General features: G+C 39.8%; 2 protein-coding genes across 3 annotated transcripts; one reads left to right on the top strand and one right to left on the bottom strand.

Moving 5' to 3' along the window:
• Positions 1–239: 239 nt before the first annotated feature.
• On the top strand, positions 240–7,006 carry ubxn6 (UBX domain protein 6). The gene is made up of 11 exons (XM_085264326.1): positions 240–473; positions 946–1,103; positions 1,779–1,843; positions 2,282–2,410; positions 2,510–2,607; positions 2,730–2,805; positions 2,917–3,001; positions 3,121–3,340; positions 4,234–4,364; positions 4,502–4,650; positions 5,002–7,006. Exons 1-11 carry the CDS (start codon positions 391–393, stop codon positions 5,125–5,127), a joined length of 1,320 nt encoding a protein of 439 aa, XP_085120452.1. The 5' UTR covers positions 240–390; the 3' UTR covers positions 5,128–7,006.
• A 1,446-nt stretch (positions 7,007–8,452) lies between these two features.
• Positions 8,453–21,033, bottom strand: chaf1a (chromatin assembly factor 1, subunit A (p150)). 2 transcript variants are annotated; one of them, XM_085264325.1, is made up of 16 exons: positions 20,458–21,033; positions 18,659–18,706; positions 17,725–18,395; positions 17,211–17,273; positions 16,828–17,063; positions 16,399–16,480; positions 16,227–16,295; positions 15,519–15,736; positions 14,570–14,738; positions 14,362–14,442; positions 13,672–13,773; positions 13,286–13,535; positions 10,691–10,844; positions 10,258–10,579; positions 9,993–10,077; positions 8,453–9,314 (listed from the first exon to the last, which is right to left on the bottom strand). In XM_085264325.1, exons 1-16 carry the CDS (start codon positions 20,519–20,521, stop codon positions 9,205–9,207), a joined length of 2,724 nt encoding a protein of 907 aa, XP_085120451.1. In that variant the 5' UTR covers positions 20,522–21,033; the 3' UTR covers positions 8,453–9,204. The 2 variants fall into 2 exon arrangements, with proteins under 2 accessions (XP_085120451.1, XP_085120450.1); XM_085264324.1 differs by having other exon boundaries at positions 16,828–17,072; positions 20,458–21,029.
• Positions 21,034–22,305: the final 1,272 nt, after the last annotated feature.

Below are 22,305 nucleotides of genomic sequence, written 5' to 3'. Positions count from 1 at the left end.
CTTTTAGTAACTTAATGTGATGTGTTTCCAGAATGTGATAGCATAATATGTTTGTGTGTGTGTGTGTGTGTGTGTGTGTGTGAGCCAGTCAATACTCGGGTAATTTCAGCAAACATGTAAGTACATGTAATCAAACAAACAAACAAACAAAAAGGTCAAATAATAAAAAATAAAGTTGTCTTATAAAACACGAACAACTGATCTGGTTGGACTTTCAGTTCTGAGTTCAACCACGAGGGGGCGACCGTCTCTCGTGATGAGGCGGAAGCAGTTTGTTCTCATTTGAAACAATTTTGTTGTGGTCCTCCTCTTCCTCGCTAAAACCAGGCTGGGTGCTGCCCATCTGTTTGTTTTTTTCCTGGTAGTCAGATTTTTGTGCAGCTACAGAAAATGAAGAAGTTTTTCGATGACTTTAAGAAAGACATCAAATTTAAATCCGCGGGACCCGGGAAGAAACTAACGGAAGACACCAGGCAAATAACAAACTTTTCTTTTCTCAGCTGCTACAGCGCTAAGCAGAGCTAGCCGCACAGATAGCTATTTAACATTGGCTAAACGGGCTTATCTCATAGCTGACAGCTGATCAGTAATGACTACCGCTTTTCCGTCTCCCCATGTATTGAAGCTAACCACAACAGTGCTAATTTGTGTGTGTTTTTCTCACGGGTGTTTGTCAAACGGCTAACTGTTATATATTCTTGAGCACGGCGGGGGGCGACTGTATAATTTCATGGTGACCTGACTAACAGTTAATCCCTGCACAAGCTTGTTTAGTTAAAGAACTAAGCAAACCTGCTTCTCAACAGGAAGCAGAGCTGTTGTGATTCTGACGTGTTTGTACTGTTGTCGTTGCTACTTAGCTTAGCACTGTCTTTTCTTCTTCCTACTGTGAAGCCACAACACGTCTCCTCTTATAGTCCTGTTTCTCTCCTAATAACCCTACAGTGCCAAGCCTGAGGTGGTGCAGGGCAGATCCAGTGTCAAGCACGATCGCCATGCCCCCAGTGAAGGAGCCCAGAGGGCTGGAGCTGCAGCCTTGGCCAGGATTGAACAGCATCAGAAGCCGAAGGTTCACACCTCCCAGGACGCCATTAGGACCCAGGGTGAGATATGCAGCCCTGTTATTACACCAGGTGGTGTCTATCAAACACAGATGAACGTCAGCCTCCTCGTTTCAGTTGTGGGTATTAGGATAATTCAGTTGTGGGTATTAAAACATGTTTTGGACTGTGAAGCACTCTACGGATTATTATAGTTGATCTGTTTAAAAAAAAACATATCTTCTAAATTTGTTGTCTGCTACTGTACACTATATCCAGTGTATGAAAGATCAGCCACCAAAAACGTTTATTACCTCTGAAAAACCACATAATCATAGAAGTCACCCACCCATTCATTTTCTGCTGTTTAACTGAGGCCAGTTAGTGAGGGCTGCAGCCTAAGCAGAGAAGCCCAGACCTTTCTCCCCCCTCAGATATTTCAATTCCTCCACTTGAGGTAGCAACTCGTCCCTGAACCAAAAAAGTATTTATTTAAAAAAAAAAAAATCATTGTTTTTGTATTCATGGGAAGATTTGCATCAAGTATATAATCTTTATGTTTATATTAAGATGCTGATCCTGTCAATGGGAAGTAGATATGATTAGATACTGTTTTAAACTGATAAAGCAAACGGCAAAGATTTTTATTTTGAGGTAATATTTTTGGTTAAAAAAATTATTTATTAACTGTTAAAAAATATTCTGGTTATAACAGTTGTTTTCTACACGTGCTTGCAGTAAAAAGAGAACTTGAGGCCGAGGCAGCTGCACTTGCTGAAAAAGAAAAGGCAGCTGCAGCAGAGGTAAGTGTTGCATAAACCAGAATTGTGACACAATTTTCATGCTAATTTTGGTTCACATCGACTGTGGTTAACTTCTTAAAATATTTCAATTTTTTCTTTCACTTTGAAGAAGACAGTACTCCTGATAAGCTGTTTTCATGACTGATTAAAGTAAATATTCCTGTTTATACACAGCCTATCATACAGTGTCCAGTGTTGAAAAGGGCAGCATAGGTGCAGACAGCTGTTCATCTCAATGTCAGTTTCATAAAAGTAGGTGTCCTTCTCCAGCCAGACAGTGGGCTTTTGTTTTAATCTTCCCTTATTTACCTTAAATCTGTTCAGTACTAAAATTCTTTTATCACAATCCTAGTGGTTTTCTTTAGTTGAAAAGCCTGTTAGTGTGGATGAAAATTTCATCACTGAATCTAACAACACTGATTGACATTTTCCTCCCAGGGCTCCAAAGTGCCAGTGAAAGATCCCACCCTTCTCTCAGTATCAGGCGTCTATTTCATCTGTCCACTAACTGGAGCCACATTAACCAAGAGTGAGAGGGAAATACACATTAAAGAGGCCATTTTAATGGTATGTCTGAGGATGTTGGTTCAGTTATAACGTGTGTGCAGTCAGACTGAATGCTTATCTAATCGGTGCTTTTGATAAACATGCAATTTTTCCCTGCAGCGGTTTGAGGAAGATGCAGTCGAGGCGTCTGTTATGATGATGCACACATTTAACAAAGACAGAGAGAAAGTGAAGGCTGCTGTGGACATCATAAGCAAGTAAGACGCTGATGGTGATGTTAATTACATATGTAAATGTTTTATGCTGTTGTCACAGATTTTGAATATCTGTTCTAGACATCAAAGGTTTTTTTTTTTTGTTGTCATTGTTTTGTTTCCAGATATGTTGAAAATATATGCAAGAACCCCACAGAAGAGAAATACAGGAAAATTAAACTCAGCAACAAAGTGTTCCAGGTGTGTAACGTTCCTGGATCAAGACTAACTATTTGTAGCAGACTTTATGGGATTTCTATAAGAAAACAAGATAATTTTGCATGTCTTATAAGATTCCTTGTGTTATTTCAGGAGAAAGTAAAGTCTGTGGAGGGCAGCAGGGAGTTCCTGCAGGCTCTGGGCTTTACAAGTGTGATGCTTCCCATAGAGGGCCAAGGTAAATGAATAGTGATATTTATGAGCAGTATGTGTCTGCTCACCTGCCAGTGATTTTCATTTATGCATCATTCAGTCTTTACATCGTTTTAACGCGTGCCCACCTTTCACGGAGATCAGAGGAGGAAGAGGAGTTCCTGGTTTTGCCAGAGCAGAGCCCCGATGCGCTGGAGCTGATGAAGGAGAGGAGGGATCGTCTTCAGAGAGGCGAGCCGGTCAGAGCGCAGCTGGACAGGCAGCCTCAAGCTTTCAGGCAGTCTCCTAACGCTCAACGCTTTGAGCTGCCGCCAGAGTTCTACAACCTGACAGCGGAGGAGCTCAAAAGGGAGCAACAGCAGAGGTATAGACTCACTTTCAATCCAAAAAATGGATCTAATTCAAGTCAGCTATAAATTCTAGTTAGGTGGTAGTGAAATGTTGTCTCTCTTTTCTTTAATGAATTGTCTGTGCAGTCAGATCAGTTACTTGATTTCACTCGCTGTGGTAGCAGTTCCAGTGAAATGGAGTAAAGATCAATATTTGGCTCATAGGATTTGCAATTTGTCTGTGACAGTGTGGTTAGAGAAACTTCATCCCTGTTTGAATTTATCCTACAAGACTGCTGTAAAAGAACCACAAGTAACAGTTTGCCCCTAAATATGCTGGTGATCAAACTAGGTTTTGGTTATATTTGTTCCACATGGTTTCCAAGTTTGAGTAACCAAGTAAAGAAGATTCAGAGGAGACAGTGACAGTCTCCTGGATGTGTGCAGTAGACAGTGACCCCTCGATGGATCATTAGTTCTCATAACTTTGCAACATGATGTAAAGCAACAGATCCTTTAGGTCTTGTAAATTCTGAGGTGGGTCCTCTTTGGATCGGACTTATTTGTCCAGCACATTCCACAGATGCTCGATTAGACTGAGACATGGGGGCAAGAGGGCGCAGCCATCAGGGAATACTGTTTCCATGAAAGGGTGTACAACTAACACCTCTTTTTTTCTTTTTTTTTTAAACGACTGCAGCATTGAAATTATGATTTATTTATTTTTTAACTCTTAGTTGTCCTGGGTTGTATGGCAGTATTTGACTCTAGGTTTCCACTATTAACAGCACACCCAAGAATAATGGATTATTTAATGCTGATGTTCTTTTTATAGCCTCTGGGTGTGTCATGTGCCTCTAGCCAGAAAAGTTTCCCTGGTTTACTAGTGTTTGTCTATCAGCGAATGAGTCCCTTGTGTGTTTCACAGGAGTGAGTTAGTAGAGAAGAGTGCCATGCTGCGCACTAAAGCCATGAGGGAGAAAGAGGAACAGAGGGAGAGGAGGAAATACAACTACACCCTGCTCAGGGTGAGACTACCTGATGGGAACCTGCTACAAGGTGAAGCCACAATTTAAAATGTACTTCAAGATTAAATCAATTGAGTAAACCAAAAGCATTTTACTCTGAAAAATCCTACACATTGTAGTTTTGTGGGCATTGTTGACACAACTGCTCATGATTTGTGACCCTCTCAGGAACATTTTATGCCTGGGACCGGATGCCTGTGCTGTTTTCCTTCATGCGGGAGTCTCTGGTGGACGGTTGGCAGCCCTTTGAACTGATTGCTCCTGGAGGTCAAAAACTACAAGAATCTGAAGACATTGCTCTCGCAGAGTGCAACTTGGTGGGTTGAAATCAGAATCTACTTGGCAAACTGGCCTGTGGATTAATTTTTTTGTCAGTCCCATTGTTGCCCTAACATGTAACACTGTATTTAGTATTTCTTTCTGATGAATGTGGGCACTGGGAGAATGAAAACAAACTTCAATGTTAAAACCCACAGCACAGAGCAGGGGTTTTAATTCAGGTTTTAGTTTGTGGCAAATTTTTAGAACAGAGAGTGAATGTTTGAGGTCGTTTTTAGTCAGGTAATATTGATGTTGAGGTAAAGTGTCACATTTACATTTGAACTACTAATTTTCTCCCTTTTAAACGAAAAATAATCTGTATTGTACTGACTTCCCTTATATTTTAGGTCCCTGCTGCGCTGCTCACGTTTGCCTGGGATGCAGCTGTGCAGGCTGATATTGCAGCTGCAGGTGGAAAGAGCCCCACTCTCCTCAAACCGGAACTGCTGGAAAACATTCTGAGCCTGAGCTGAGCAAGAGTACTCTCTCCCGAACCCTCCCCTCTACCTTCCTCTTTCCTCTCACACTACTGGGGTGAATTCGGCCCTTTACTAGTGACACATTTATTTTTGCAAACACTAACCTAAGTCGGTAGCAGTGATAGATTAGGGGCAATGTTACCCTAATATATTTGTTGGGCTGAGCATAATCTCCCCATGGGGATGAGGTCACAACACAGCCTGCTTCAGCAGGACATGTTGAAGGAAGCACTGCTGACAGATGGAAGGAGAAAGCAAGAGCACATGCTTGTTTTGGGGGGTTTTGCATCCTGATTGTACATGCTGTGTAGTAAACAGACTCTGCAGCTGCAGTCTTTCCTGTTCTACCCAAGTCAGTCAGGTAGAGTTTTCAAAGCATGTTGAGACCCTGTTTTAACTGTGTCACCACTCCCTCCCCTTTAGAAAAAAATAAATGGCAAAGACCGTTCAAGATACAGTTGTTGAATCACGTTAAGTATCTCAGCTCCTTCAGCGGCTCCTGTGATTTTTTTTTTTTTTTTTTTTTTTTTGTAAGGCTGCTGGGTGTCAATGCACTGGCTTTACTTCAGACTTGAAATGCTCTGTGCTTTGTTTGGCGGTGTTCGAGATTAGCTCAGTGTAGTCTGTTAACTGATTTGATGTGATACGAGTCTGGCTTTATTGCTGAAAACATACATAAGCTTCTGTTGCCCTTTTGTCCTCTGCTCCGGAGCGGCCTTGGGCTCCTTGGTGTTACAACACAGACTGTCTTTTGTTGTTGCTTCAGTATGAGCATGAGCCTAAATCAGAATTCATAAATCAAAATTTTTATTTTGGATAATTTTGAAATTTATGTTGAGACAAAACAGAGGGGTAACTTAAAAATAATTAAAAGATGAGGCCCATATATATATAGTTTTATAATTGTGTCAGCCATGTGGTGACAATGTGAAGGCAATTCTAGTACTGGAATCAACTATTTTGTAAGTTTGTAACAATGAAGGATATTTTGGGGAGTAGGGAGGGGCCTAAACACCTCTACTATTACATTGTTCACACTTAAATGATTAATGTTTGAATTTTATGTTGAAGCTTTGTGTAACCAACTCCACCCTGGCATGGAGATAGCCAAATTTCTGGCAGCATGGATTTCTGTTGTATTGAAAATGGTGGTTAATTATTTTTTGTATTTGTTTGCATCAAACACTTATTTTTCTCCACATAAAAAGGGTCCGAGTACATGAAAACGCCTCAAAACACCAACTGTCCGAACTGAATCCAGTGACAACTCAAGTTGCAAAAGAGACTGAAGTTTCAAAGTTTATTCAAGCTGCATACGTTTATTTTGTTTGTGGTTTTGCTGTACATGAGCATTTACCAAGTAGAACTTTAAAACCTAATTACTTTCTCCTTGTAGTGGTTGGTTAAATGACAACAGCCTACCTCTTACCATTTCCATGCATCACAAGGGAAATGTACACAATTATGTAACATCAGTCTAAGGTTAGGGGTTACTGTCTTTTCCCCTCTTATGTTGCTAATAATGGTCAGTTGCACACTGAACACACAAATTAGAACTGGGTGATGGGGAAACAAACTGATGTCCACTATTTCATTCACAGCCCAGGTTGAATCAGCCAAAAGAAACCTTTCTGCAGTCTAACGCTTGTCCACAGGTATTGCATAAAAGGGATGTAGATCTTTCATTAGCACCATAACAGTATGAAATAATTAAGTGAGCAGTTGTGATCTGTCCAGATGTTTCCTTCCGAGTGGTGTTCTGTTGCTTTTTAAGCTGCCTGTAATAACGATCGCTTGCAAAGCCTCTTAACTTTTAACAAACAGAAGTCTGTTTAAAAAAATAAAAAATAAAAGTTGTCTTTGGAATAAGAAATGTTTTCTATTCCTGTGTTGGACATGTATTTATTTGCAAAGCCTTCATAATATGTGCAACATCTTGATGTGCTGATACCTTAAATGTGAAATTAGTTTAGCAGCCAGCCATTTACTGCTCTCAGATTTGGACCCTTTAAAGTCAAGTGTATGATATTTAATGCATTATTGCAGATTATTTTCCCTATGAAAAAAATAAATTGCAAAAAGAAAAGAACTGGTTATAACAAATATGATACAACTTAAAATTCATATATGCAGACAGTTCAATAATCACTCCATTTTCATAAAATTATAATTTTCTGGCAATTATTTTATGGTTCTGGCTTTAAAGGGTTAATTGGATGAAATACAAAGTGTCTTTAACCAGACTACATCATCTTTTAATGGATGTGTTGGTGGGAGTTTCCCTCCTCTCAACTGGTAAACCATGTTAGTGCCCCAGTTTTTTTTTAACTAAATAACAGCAAAATAAGTCAAAAACAGGTTACCATCTTTAAACCAAATTAGAGCTGCTAATACTCCTCAGCCCCCCTAGCCAGCTGTAACCAGGTAGATGGTTTCCTCTCCCTGAGCCTGCTTTTGGGGTCTCTTCCAGTTAAAACTGAGTTTTTCCCTCCCACTGTCACCAAGTGCTGTCTGTGTGGCTTAGTCTGATTGGTGTTCTATCCCTTATCATATACATTCAAATTGGCTAAGGTGAACTGCAGTATCAGTATTCAGATGTTGCTCTAAGTAGTTTAGAAACAGCTGCTTTACGTGATTTTTCAGCACAAACATCTGTACCATGTACCATGTACCAAGAATGATCTGAAAAAGAAAATATCCAGTGCGCAGCAAATGTGTTGATGTGATGTCAGAGAATGGCCTGATTGTTCAAATAGGGACTCGTTACAACCAAGATATGCGCAAGAGCATTTCTGAATACACGTCTAACCTTGAAGCAGATGGCTCTCTGGGTATAACTCAAGTCAGCTAACAACAGAACTGATGCTACAGTTCGCACACCAAAATGATCAGAAGATTGGAAAAAACTGTTGCCTGGTCTGATGAGTGAATTTCTGGTGCAACATTCAGAGGGTAGAGTCAGAATTTGGCGTAAACATCAATATTACTCCTGACTATGTTTATTCCTTTGTGACAACAGTGTATAACAGTGATGACTGTTTCCAGCAGGATAAAGCCACGTGAGCCTAAATCACCTGGCATTGGTTTCTTAAACATGACAGTTTACTGATGTTGTGTAACAAAAGATTTAGGTAACACATGTGCATCATTAATATATTACTTATCAACTGTCAAACTTAATTGCCCATTGTGGGACAAATATTTTCTGAATTTAGTTCCATGTAACAACTCAGCTGCCAGTTTTTTTTTACAGAACTCTACTAATAGAATAACAAAACATCCCAAAGAGACAAGAAATAAACTGTATATAAAAGTGCAGTACTTTTATTCATGTTTAATGGATTTATCCTGTTCAAGTATTCTTGAAAAATAAAGAAAATACATATTTATAAAACACTGTGGCACTGAACCTAACTGTACAAGTACAGATCTAGCAACTACTCCAGTGAGTTTGTCAGGTTTAGAAGTTGCAGAATAAATGAACCCATGGAAATCAGAAGAAAATGTACAGATGGACTTTAAGCTTCTCATTTTGGTAACCTATATACATTAGAAAATATCACATCCACAACTTGATGAATTGAACATTTCAAAAACCGTAAATAATGTTCTCGATGTCTTGGATGCTTCTTGTGGAGGGGAAGAAAAAAAAGAAAAAAAAAAAAGGCCATTTGTGTTCTGCTTTTCTCCCTGTTTAACCCAAATCTGCAGCAGCAGCTAAAGCAGTGCCGGAGAAATTCACCTTCCCCTCTATAGGCCCACGTTAAACACAAATATCAGATATAATCAATGAATACTGGAATACTGGTCAAGCCTGTCCTTATTCAAACCAGTCACCAATATTAGGGATAGCTGCTATCGGCCCGATGGCTGCTGACTGAACTGAATTAGTTGAGAGGGAACTCAATCCTGAGCAGAGTTTACCTGCTACGAGTTACCCGTATCTTAGGTGCTTCATCTTACTTGAAGACTTGATTCTGTCTGGCACACCGTGGAGTTCAGATCCAGCAAGCAGGAATTTCTAGGCAGAAAAGGGGTAGTCTGACTGGGTGAAGACTGCCTGTCCTGCACTCAGACAGTGTCGAGGGCAGACGCAGAGCTTGCAGTGGGGAGAGCAGCAGTGTCAGAGGGGGTTGTTTCCATTGTACCATCTCCCTCACTGGATGTCTGTTTTGTAGGGCCTGAAGAAAAAAAAAAAGTACAAATGTAATAAGATTTAATTTAGGTGTCTAAAATGTATACATACACTTTAAAACTGAATAATATATATAGGAAACTGTAATAAACAGCTTAGGTTAAATGCTTGGCTCAAAGTGGCTCTATTGTGCTATTATTTTCTAGCTCCATAATTTTATTCTTTGACTCCACAGTAAGTTTCCATACTTGATAATTGAAAACAATCCCCATTTATGTTATACTGGGTCTTGGTGGTACCCCTCAGTTCACTCACTTTCAAACCTTTTCTGACATGCCCTACTTCAGAAGCTGAAATAAAAGTTCACTACCATCAAAATCCAACTACAGACTACTGGAAAACTTCTTCTGATTGACTGCTACTCCAAAAAAGGTATGAACAGTAGATGACTATGTTAGGAGCCATTCTCATTGGCATTATACAGAATTAAGAGTAAAATGAGCATTTGCAGCAGTCTGAACTCTGAGCTTTTGCATCACAGGAATTACTCGTATATATGCTGGCCTCACTTGATTGTAGCCATGTTTAAAATGAACACTTTCACATCCATTTATTCACTATTATTTTCTTGTGATGTCGTTGAATCTTGGTTTAAACCTTAAAGTTGAAAATTACAGTTAAAAGGTAAAGTTTTACAAAAAAATAATCTTCCTATGCAGCTTACCACTTTGGGTAGAAATAATTACACAGTCATCTTCATCATCATCCTCAGTGTCAGCTTGAAAACCGTCAGCCTCCATTGCTTCCGTCTGGTAAACAGTAAAAAGCTGCAGTCAGTTTAAGAAAATCCTTTCACGTGTTTGGTAACATGATATTTAAAAGTGGTAATGTGAAGTGGATATTTCATTGTAGACCAGTCCTGCAAACAGGGCTTAAAAAAAAAAAAAAAAAAAAAAAAAAAAAAACTCTCATAATCCACCTTTACCTACCTGCTCAGGATCATTACATCTCTTCATAAACTTGGTGATTGACATGCTGCCTGTGCTCTTCCTTTTGTTAGAGGATGAAGGGGTGGTGGAGCAGCTCTGGGGAGTTGTGGGAGAGTTTCCCTGAGAGCCTGTGGCTGCCTGGGGTTCTTCACGGGGTTCTTCTCGAGCTCCCGTGGTGAGGTAGGTCCATTGGCAGGGCACTGGAAGAGCCTCCTGACCAAAACGGGACAGAACCTCTTGGTGCACATACCAGCAGCATCGCCTGTGGGCTGAACGCTTTTCATAAATAGCATTGTTCTTGATGAGGCGTCGCAGCTGCATCCTGATCAAAGCAGGAGGGAAAGGAAAAATCTCAAGACAATACAACTACACCATACAAACATAAACGTCCACACTGAATATTACATTTACTGTTCCCTAACCATTGCTTTACCTGCTGGGAATATTTTCTGCTGGGTTCTGAGGGCTGGACAGAACAGGAGGAGATGAGGAGGTGATCTCCTGGCGACAAAACTCCCGAAACTCATTGATGATCACTTTGCTACTGTTGAGATTGCCATGCAGAAGAGGCAGGAGCTTACCGAGTACTGTCCAAGACAAGAATATTAGGGAGTTATTCATTGTTATGTCATAAATACATACATTTATTAGAATTTAAATACATTTCACATAAAAATCAAAAGATTTATTTCCTTGAAGCCAACAGTGCTGTGCAATATTAGGCTAGCGTCGAACCATGACCCATTCCGCTGCCAAAATAAGTTGATCCAGAGTTTGCAAGACTTTATATAGACACTTTACACCTGTTTTACCATCCATCCATGAGAAGATAATTGATAACAGACGATTTTTCCTGCTTTTATTTTGAAGGCTTACTCTAGAAACTCTACTCTAAAAATTTTATTTCGTAAACATGCTGGTTACTGTATGGTCAGAATTTGAGATCTCAATTACAGAGGTGGGTAGTAATAAGTTACATTTACTCCGTTACATTAACTTGAATACGTTTTGGGGGAAAAAGTACTTTTAAAAGTACCTTTGTTACACCATACTTTTTACTTGAGTACATTTGTGAAGAAGAACTGCTACTTTTACTCCACTATATTTGGCAATACTTGACTTGTTACTTTTTTAAAAATAATTAATTTCTAGTCTAATAACATTATATCTAATAACATTAGATAATACTACTACTAATAATGGATCATGCCACCTGTAACTCTTTCACCAATCAGATGTAGCCATGCAGTCACATGACCAGATATAAAACACATTTTTAAAAAATGGCAGAGGTAGCTAGAACTGAAGAGGATGAACACCCTTGCCCTCATGTGCAAAGCATGTTTTGCGTAAAAGCAGTACAAAATAACAGCTGTATAACACGGTGTCTTCAGTGTGAGCCAAAACAAACCGACATTTCAGCATAACAAGAACTCAACATCTAACCCGAGGAAGCATGCTAAATTTCGTTTTTTTTTTTTTTTTTTAGCTGTGGTTAGGTGGATGTCATCCTTATGTTACAGCAGCTGTGTTGAGCTCAATTCCTCGGTGGTCAGTGTACTGCAACTTTTTGATGTGTCCATACTCCAACACACATGAATTAAACGGCTGAATTGCCACCTCAGCATGGAGTCAAGTACTATAGAGTCTTGCAAATGACATTTTATTCTGGTGTGTAGCGGCAAGGAGACGTTTAATAGTTTCAGGACACTGACCCTCGAGGACTGGAGCTTAACACCTGTGGGTTATAGGATCACAGTCTTGAGCCACATTAAAAATTAAATGATTTAAAAAATATATAAATAAATGATGCGCATTTCCAGAATCACTCCCTTTCTCTGCTAGAAACTACATTGGTAATTAAGCTGTTTTAATATTTTTCTTTTCTCATTAAGTGACTTTTTGTCCTGACTCCTTCAATGAACTTCAATTATGAGGTGTAGAAGTTTATAACTAAGAGGAAGGCTAAACATTTTTTTGAAGGAGACTATTTGCCAGCACTGCTTAGCCTTGCATAAGTTCTGATTTTGAATGTAATCTGGAATTCATCACAAATTATTTGTTGGCTATGAATGACAAGATTTTGTTTTAGTAGTTGGTAAAAAACATCTCCAGTGTGATCAAATTTTCAAGGCAAACATCCTATACAGCACAATAATGCCCAGACCTAATTCTTTTGAAAACCATACATCTTTCCACAGGTCTCAACTTCATCAGACATCACCTAGACACAGAGTTGGATGAGGCCAGTACAAACAGTAGCCTATCCGATGAAGATGACTTCTTTGGATCCATGGGGTCAGGAACCCAGAAGCAGGGAAGCTGGAGATGTACCTTTCATGTATATTCATTAGAAATATGGATCTACTGCATAGCTTTCCTCACATCAAACTGTCATTCAAAGTCAATACAGCTCTTCCTGCATCTGGAGCCTGTGAGGGACTTTTTAGTCAGACAGGACTTCTGTTCACTGCTAAACAGTTACAGTTTCACAGCAAGAACCTTGAGAACTGCTGCTGAAGCTTAACGATCACTTCACTGAATGAAGAAATGGCACATTTCTTGCTAAATATGCAGATAGATACACACCCACACAATTTATGGTAAAGTGAGCCGCCTTTACTTGCTCCATAATTAATCACAAGAGGAGCAGGCAGCTCAGGCAGCTCTTCAATCGATCGTGGCTCAAGAGTTGGGCGTTCGCCTTGTAATCGGAAGGTTGCCGGTTTGAGCCCCGGCTTGGACAATGTGTAGGTCGTTGTGTCCTTGGGCAAGACACTTCACCCATTGCCTACTGGTGGTGGCCAGAGGGCCCGGTGGCGCCAGTGTCCGGCAGCCTCGCCCCTGGTAGTGCGCCCCAGGGTGGCTGTGGCTACAATGTAGCTTGCCATCACCAGTGTGTGAATGGGTGGATGACTGATTGTGTAAAGCCCTTTGGGGTCCATAGGGACTAGTAAAGCGCTATACAAATACAGGCCATTTACCATTCAAACTTTGCATGCAAGCAAAACATCTGACAGACACTTACATTTTTCTTCTCTCTGAGACTTCAGTGACATCTCCTCTGGGCTGGGACTGTTGTCTGCTTTGGGTAAAGGCTCCACCAAGCACACAACATATGACTGTAAAAGTTCAAAGCCAGGTGCTTCTCCCTCCCAGATGCAGCCCCTCACCATCGGCTCCAGGACCTTCATCTTCTTCTTGCTGGACATAAGCTCATCCCACTCCCTTGCTTTCAGTTTCTGACGGAGTTTCTGCTTTTCCAGGTCACCACCATCCTGGGAGGTTTATTGGGCATTATCAGTTGTGCGAACCGCCAAAAGAAACTTTGCCAAAGTATTTTGAAACTAGAAGAGTCAAACAATTCTTTCAGTAAGGTGACAGAGGGCACTAATACTGTAGTTCGACTCATACCTCTTCTTCCAGTGCCCCTTCATCTTCTGAAAGGTAGCCATGAGGAACAAAGAATCCATCATCGTCATCGTCATCATCTTCTCCTCCCTCTTCCTCATCTTCCTAAAAGTGATCAAAAGTTCACAGCTTTCTAACGAGTAAAATAATCACTGTCACAGTTATTACCAGCCACAAAGCATAACCGGTATTGTTTTCACCTTGTAAAAAGAAACGTGCATAGCTGTCATTTCATATAATCATGGCATGGCTGAAGATGCATACTGTAACGTCAACTATAATTTAAGATGGATTTGAATACTTTGCCATACTCATCAACCCCTACCAATGGATAAACAAACATTAAAAAGCATATGACTGAGTTTAAAATCATTAGGTGTGGTCCAAGTGCTCACAGTCAACATTTTATTGTGTCATGGTTGAACAATCACATCACAAGATGGTCTTTTTTTTAGTTCACTTCACACACACACACACACACACCCCAATGGTCGTTTTCACACCAGGACTTTGGGACAACAATCTGTGATTTCTATATAAATCATGAGTGATTGAAACGGGTTTCAATGATTTCAAAGAGAATAAAAAAAACAAATGTGGGTGTGTTGTTTGATGAACAGTAATACCTATATGTTTATATGTCTGCATGTGTCTAAATCAGTTATTAAATGGGGGGGCAAAAAAAAGACTTACCCCTTCACTATGAGACAGGGACTCTCCTGGCTCTTCTTCCTCCCATTCTTCATCACTGTCCACCTCATAGTCAAGTAAACCCTATGGTCGTAGAGAACAGTTGCTATCACTACAGCTACACATAAACTGGCAACCCACATAAGCACATTCACCGCTAGGGTGGTGCATGAACAGAAGACATTAATAAAATTACAAATAAAGGTTTCACCTTGTCTTGTCTAAAGGGGCGGCGAGGTGAGATGTGTGAACTGTTCTTGCTCCATGTGCCCCAGTAGGCTGGACGGTAATTCTCACGAAACTGCAGAAGCTTCATGGGCCCATAACGTTTACGGTCCGGCACACTATCTGGTTTTGGCCCTTCCACTGCTATACAATCCCTGAGAGAGGAAGAAAACAAACAAAAGCTTGAAGGACTATTTTAATTATCTTTTTTTTTTTCAGTTTATAAAAATGATACATGAGAACCAATTTAAAACAATTTTATTGTTCTACAGGCATTAATATATAATCCATTTGTACTTTAGACTTTGGTCATTCATTTGAATTATGTTTGTTTTTATACTTTATTGTCAGACCATTGGACATGACCAGTGATGCAGAATAGAAACTGTAACCGTCCTAGGGCCAGTTAGGAAAATACTAATTTAATAGTTGATTAAATTCATCTGTGTATTATAGAGAAGTGGCACTGACACTGTGTGAAAGAAGAAACTTGCATAGTTATCATTTCACCTTTCCCCTGACTTTTTACAGTCCAATTTAGCTGACTTTGATATAGTAGATCTTGTTCAGACTAACTGACCAAAATGCCTTCAAAATACTTTTCCTGACAACAAATACACTTGTACTGCTCAGAAGCAGCTGTGTTGCTTCCAGCCTGTGTTATGCATTTTACTTTTTTATATTTTTCTAATATTACAGTTTTAACTTCTTTTTAAAAATTAGATGTTCTGCCTGTTCATGTTTGCAACTGGGCCACCTCTTTCAAATAAACATGCTCGCAATTAAACTGACAAACCCTGGGTTAACTTAAGCAGTTAATAACCAAGATCATGTGACCGCCTCTGCCCAAGGAGTCTGAGCAAGGGATTACTGCTGCTGTATATAGATTTACAAAACAAAAGTTAAATTGGGATTACCACCAATTCCAGTCTCACCTGAGTGAGTTGGTCTGTCTGGGTTTTGTGGGTCCTGACTGTCTGGGTTTTTGCCCAATCCAATCTTTCAGTCCATTCAGGTTATCAGCAGGATTCAACAAACATCGGTCCAGTTCCTCCAGAGAAGACTCTTCACACTGAACCCGGCACAGTGGTGCCAGAGCCATGTTTTCTTTGATCTCAAATGGAGCAAATTTCCCGCACGCAGCTGCAAGTGTCTGAAATGACAAGGGAAGAAAACACATGGCAATTATTATACTGGAGGTTCATGAAGTCAATATAAACGAGAAGCACTAAGAATGCAAACCTCCGCCAAGGTAGCTCACTCTCTGAGCAGCATTCACCTTTAGTATTGTATTTTTAACAATACATACATTAAGTTTGCAGTGCAGTGAAAATCGGGTAGCAGCTGTATGAAAGAGGTTTGCTTTGATTACACAAACCTTATGTAGGAGTAGATAATGGGCACAGATTTTTAAATAACTGAACGTGAATACACTGAGCTTGTTATACAATGTAACAGTAGTTAGTTAAAAATACACTGTAGACTGCTCTCTTTTTGTCTTAACAATACTTGCTGTAAATATTTAATGTGGGTGTAGTTTTAAAGAAAAGACATTTTATGAAACTGTACGGATTTTGAAGGAGAGATCAGAGTTCAAATGTGACATCCATCAATTTTCATGTCAGGTTAGTAAATCTACTTACCTTTGGAGCCTGCTGGATCTTCGATTTTTGTAGAAACCGCGTAATTTCTGCTTTCTCAGCTTTGAGGCGCTGTAACAAAACAGAACAGTCAAATGGTTAATTTTGAATGTAGAACAAGATGCTGAGCACATAACTGTCAAAACAAAAGAAAGAAAAAAGAAAAATAACTTACATCCTTTTCTTCTTTCAACCGTTTCTCCTCCTCTTTCATTCGCTTCTCTTCCTCTTTCTTTCGTTTTTCTTCCAGCTTGGCCCTATGGCAGATGTTAACAAAAATATTTTACCAAATCTAAACTTAAAAACAAAACTTAATTCAGATTGAATGAATAGACTATATGGATTCCTCTATCAGCTGCCCTATATGTCGCTTAAATGACTGCAAGTGTGGAGGGAAATATAAATAATATATGGATAACCCAAACCACATTTCATTTCAGCTCCACTGCCACAACGGACACAAATCTTTACAACCATATGAAACAATGAAAGTGTTTTCACTGTTCAGATTCCTCCATCAGCTGACCTGCAAGTCTCTCAAATGACTGCAGGTGTGGCGAAAAGTATGGACAACTACAATGTAAAACAATAATCCATTACTTACTCCATTTTGGATTTCCGCAGCTCCTCTTTTGCTTTTAGCCTCTCTGCCTTTTCCCTCTCCTCCTTCTCTTTTTTCTCCCGTTTTTCTCGTTCATCCTTCTCCTTTTTCTCCCGTTTTTCCCTTTCTCGTTCCTCCTTTAGTTTCCGAGCTTCTTCCTTCTTTTTCTCTTTTGCAGCTTTGGCCTCTTCCTTCTGCCGTTCCTTCTCCTGTCGCAGCCGGAGTCTCTCGTCTTGTTCCTGTAAACTCTAAATGTCAAATATTTATCACTTTTTCTACAAACTGATAAAGTGGGTGAAGAAATATGACACACAAAAGGCTCACAAAATAAATAAATAAATGAAAGTGAACCGAATGCAACAATTTGGGTTTGTTTGTTTTTTTACCTTCAATGAGCGTCTTTTGACCTTTTTTTGATCTGCTGGTATCTTGGGGGTGGTCTTTGACTCCTGTTAGTGAGAGAAAAGAAATATGGCTCAAGATCATTGCCTGTCTTTCACAAATGCTCCTATGTTTAAATTTTAACAATGTTAAATGTTAACAATGGTATAATTACTTCAATTAACAATGACATTTTTCTGAACAGCCAAGATTACACCCCCCACCCCCCCCCCCACCCCAAAAAAAACCCCCCAAAAAAAACCACACTGTTAATTATTAATGATTTAGTACTTTAGTGTTATGCATTACATGAGTAAATATCAAATTAAAGCAATCTATTGATGATAGGAAGCAAACACTCAATAGAAATCTTGTTTTTTGTGTGATATGTGCAGATTTATATATATAATTTATATTTAAAAAACAAACTCTTTGAACACTGATTATGTCACATTTGTAGTAATATACTGCCCAATGTGGGCTGCAACAAAAAGCAGGGTCACAGAGTGCTGTACATACTGTAGGTGTAGTAGCGGGTGTAGGGTCATCCGTCTTGGACTTTTCTGGCGAGCTTTCAGACGGAGAGGTGACTGATGAAACTGACTGCATGGACCGGTTTCCCAAACTAGAAACATTTCCTGACTCATTCAGCTCCTCTGCTTCAGTGTCAGAATCCTGTGTTGTGTCAAGCTGAGAGATGGATGCGGTGTTGTTCTTTTCCTCCTCCTCCTCCTCCTCCTCCTCTTCTTCTTCTTCCTCCTCCTCCTCTTTATCATCATCATTGTTGATTACAACAGAGTCTAATGTTTGCATTTTAGGAGCGCCATTAGCACTGCAGGACTTCTGAGGCGAAGCCGTTGTGTCTTTGCAGTGATGCTTATCTTTTGCTGGGACGCAGGGAGAGGCTGAAACAGATGAGGCAAGGGGCTTTAAAGGAGATGATGTGTTGTCCTCAGTCAGATCTATAATCATGTTCTCATCTGAAGTTGTGGCGCGTCTACGGCTTATGAAGCCATCAAGTGGCCCACGACCATTAACCAAAGGTGGGCCACTGCGCACAGAAAGAGGAGAGGATGCATTTTCATTCTCCCTGTCTGAGACTTCAGGTTCAGGGCAGGAATGGGCACAGGGGCGCTTAGGTGGCTGGTTCTCTTTAGGTTCAGGGTTCAGGCGCTTGAAAGGAAGACGGGCTAGAGACAGAAGAAAATACGGATCATTTGGAGCTGCACCACTGTGTATGATGAAAGACACAATTTTGATTCAATATATTGATGAGGGGAAAAGTAATACAGAAAGTCTAGAAGTAAGTAACAGGCACTGTTAGTGCAAGGTATAATTTTACAGTAGACAGCACAGAAATTATGAAACATTTAATCTGCATTGTCTCATTTCTCATTGTCAAGAGTAATATGTTTCACAAAATGTAGAAGTAAAAATTAAACATTGCATTTACCTTGTACAAGTTTCTTGCTGGCATTGTTACTTGACTTACAATCCATGCCTGAAAAATGAAAACAGACACATTAAAAGATAATGAAAGTAAAATTTCACATCATGATATTCATTTGTTTTAAATTACCTGCCAGTAAAAGTGCTCAAGAAGAAGAAGAAAAAAAAGACTATATAATATTATATAATATAATAAGATTTTATAAATATTTATCAATTCCTTATTTATTTCTGATAAATCTTTAAGTAGAGAAAGGGAATTTCTGTGGAAACATTAGTTTAGGAGCACTGTTTTGTGACGTAAAAACATTTCACCAATGGCAAAAGCTTCGAGACAAGTGATTGTAATTAGTTGGAATATTTGAAACATCTGTGCCTTTTAGAGCAAATAAACTGCTTTCTGAGCCCCAATTCAAATCAGTTGTACTGATACAGTGCCAATTCACAACAGTCACATCAAGGCACTTGAAATGGTTTTGATGGACTGAAGGAAAAAAAAAAAGAAAAAAAAGAAAAAAAAACTGAACAGGTTTTAAACTTCCAAGTATCATTATCCATCTTGGAGCCTGTCCCAGCTGTATTTGTAAAATGACTGCTATTGCAAGTAATACTTAAAACATAGCGTTTAACGTTTTTTCGTATGTACACACAATAAAACAGTTACACTCATGCTGGTAACCTGTTAAGGCCTACTTCCCCCTCCCCACTCCCAGCAGAGTGATCAGACTTTAGGAGAAGTGGAACCGTTATCAGAACAGATATTGGCATTCATCAATAAAATATTTATCAATAGCCATACCCCCACAAAAAATTATATTTATCCATTTAAAAAGCAAAACAAAACACTGGCAACACCACTTTTTAGTGTTAAGACTGCTTGTAGTAAAATAGCATTTACTGACTAGTGTCATAACAACAGTCCGAGAACCAATACTAATCGATTGGCATTAAATGCATTTATCTGACAGTAAAGGTAGCTCTTGAATGTGCTGTATTAACGGCACAATACGCTGCAACAACAACATTACACCGAGTATAGTAGCTATGTTTGGCTGGCTCTCCCGCCAACCGGCGTATGCATCGGTGCAACAAGGCCCGGTAGAGTCCACCGGGCAAGCGCCTCAGTTTGGGTCTGTCAGGATACGTTTTGCCTGCCAAGTGCTGAGCTGAAACCTCCCTCGAAACAACAACTGAGGATGGTCGTAACAACACGACACAGTTACAACAGCTTCAAAACGTCAATGTGTGTAAAGCTAAAGGGAAGGGAGCAGCTTTGACGCGTTAACTGTGACCCGGCTTTCATGTTTGCTGCTAAGCATCTAGCCTAGCAGCTTTAGCCAAGCACCTGAGGCAGAGCTTTGAGTTGCAAAGTAGAGCAAAAAAATACAACTGTCATTCGGTTAAAGGCCTTTAATTTACAGTTAGATTTGGATAGATATAAATACCGACCAACGGAAGCCTAACTTAACTAATTTAAACGTTATCCGACGCTAAGAATTTCCGGATTGGCGTTAAGTGACATTATAACAGCAAAGTAGTAGGTTAGCTGCACACTGCAGACTTTAATGACTCAAGACAATGGCGCATTTTTTTAAAAAAACAATCCGTGTGTGCCTCGTCCCATTGGCATTAAATAGCCTCGCGATATAAAACAGTTTTTAGCGTTGGATAACTTTATAGTACGCAAATGACAGTTTTGTCAGTTTGTCAACTCTGTACGTAGTTAAGACAAAACTGTACTTTGTCTATGATATACATGTAAACATATGTGTGCTTTAATGGCATTCAGGGCCGTAGCATTACCTCTTCTACGAGGAGTCGATGCTGCCAAATGTCCTTCCACCGATGGGTTTTCAGCCGCCAACATCCCAACCACTAACCCGGTGCTTCTGTCGTTAGCTGTGTTCTCCGACAAAGTGACTTCAAAATACCCTCAAGGTTCACGTTAACACCCGAAAATACACCGTGGTAGCAAACCAATATTGTGCTGCTATTCGAACGACATGTATAGCTAATTTATTTCACATAAAACATAACACATACTCCTTCCTACAGCTCCTACATGCTCCCCTGGTTTACCCTGCTGCCTGCCTCGCGCTCCCGAGTCGGAATTGGCGGGAGCCTGTCACTTCCATCAATGCTCCTCACTGATTGGCCCAAAAGAAGTTACCGGCTGCCAAGGGGCTGTTTGATTTGTACTGCTGCGCTGCACGTTTATGCTACTGTTCACGTTTTATAAAGCTACGTGACTTATTCTTGGTAGAAAGAGAGTTCTAGGCACTGTCTGATAGTATTTAAGATGTGAAATGTAACAATAAAAGCTTATTCTCTCATGTCATTCAGTGGTCTAAAACCAATTTAACTTTATTATGTCGACACTAGCCACTCCATAGGGGACACCCGAGGCTGTGAACCAAAGAACGCCCAGTGTAGCTGATGATTCGGGCTCTGTGATTGGCAGAAGAGTTTGACTTTCTGAAGTCATGGTTGCCATGTTGTGTGAAATAAAGGAATGGGCCGGTGTTGTGCCAAAAAGTGATTGTCTGCCAGAAACTGATTGCCGTCCGCGGGAGCGCGCGCAGCTGCTTAAAGCTGTAGCGCCCGGATTACTTGCGTTGCCAGCTACTTCCGTGCAACTGATATAACGGGCGGGGGGGCAAACAAACACATTTATGCCTTTGTTATTAGGCAAAGGTATGCATTTATGAAACTTCAACGTTTCTTGTAACTGAATTGTGACGCTTTTCAGAACGTTGCTTTCAGTGTGTAGCGCAGTCACGAATGACTACACGCATCACGATGGAATAATTAATGCCTACAGGTTTAGTATGTCTACTCTCGTTGTTCATATTTGTTATAAGACTGTCGAATAGTAGTTAAAACAATAAAGACCATTTGTGCCAGTATCACCATGACTCTTTCTTGTTTGTTCAGAATAACGACTGAGAACATGGCATTTTAGCGCTACCAAAAAGTGATTGTGGCCTATAACTCGTCACTGAAACAATATTTCTGCTTCAAACTTGGCGGATGTCATTCAGAAGGGTCATATGCCAAATATTACATCTCAAACAGTCCCTTAGAACTGCTAAATTACCATTAAGGGAACAATAAAACTGACAATATGCAATTTTCAGCCTGCCAAAAAGTGATTGTGGCCTATATCCTGTCACTGAAGCAATGTTTCTGCTTCAAACTTGTTGGGTATCATCCAAAAGGATGATATGTGGCACATCATATCCCAAACAGTCTCTAAGAAATGCTGAATAACCTTTAAAGGATCATTAATACCCATAATATGCCATTTTCACCCTGCCAAAAAGTGATTGCCACCTATATCTTGTCACTGAAACAATGTTTCTGCTTCAAAATTGTTGGATATCATCCAGAAGGGTTACATGTGACACATTATATCTCAAACAGTCTCTAAGGACTGTTGAATAACTATTAAAGGACCATTAATACCCATAACATGCCATTTTCGACCTGCCAAAAAGTGATTGTGGACTATAACTTGTCACTGAGATACTATTTCTGCTTCAAACTTGGTGGATGTCAATCAGAAGGGTCATATGTCAAATATTACATCTCAAACAGTCCCTCAGAACTGCTAAATTACCATTAAGGGAACAATAAAACTGACAATATGCA

Source organism: Mchenga conophoros, linkage group LG23 (genome assembly GCF_057382185.1).
Source record: "Mchenga conophoros isolate Kocher_MC1m ecotype Shallow Benthic linkage group LG23, M_conophoros_male_GT1.1, whole genome shotgun sequence".
In the NCBI taxonomy this organism is placed as follows: Eukaryota; Metazoa; Chordata; class Actinopteri; order Cichliformes; family Cichlidae; genus Mchenga; species Mchenga conophoros.
The sequence above is the reverse complement of the archived record's forward strand: the minus strand, read 5'-3'. Positions and strand labels throughout refer to the sequence as shown.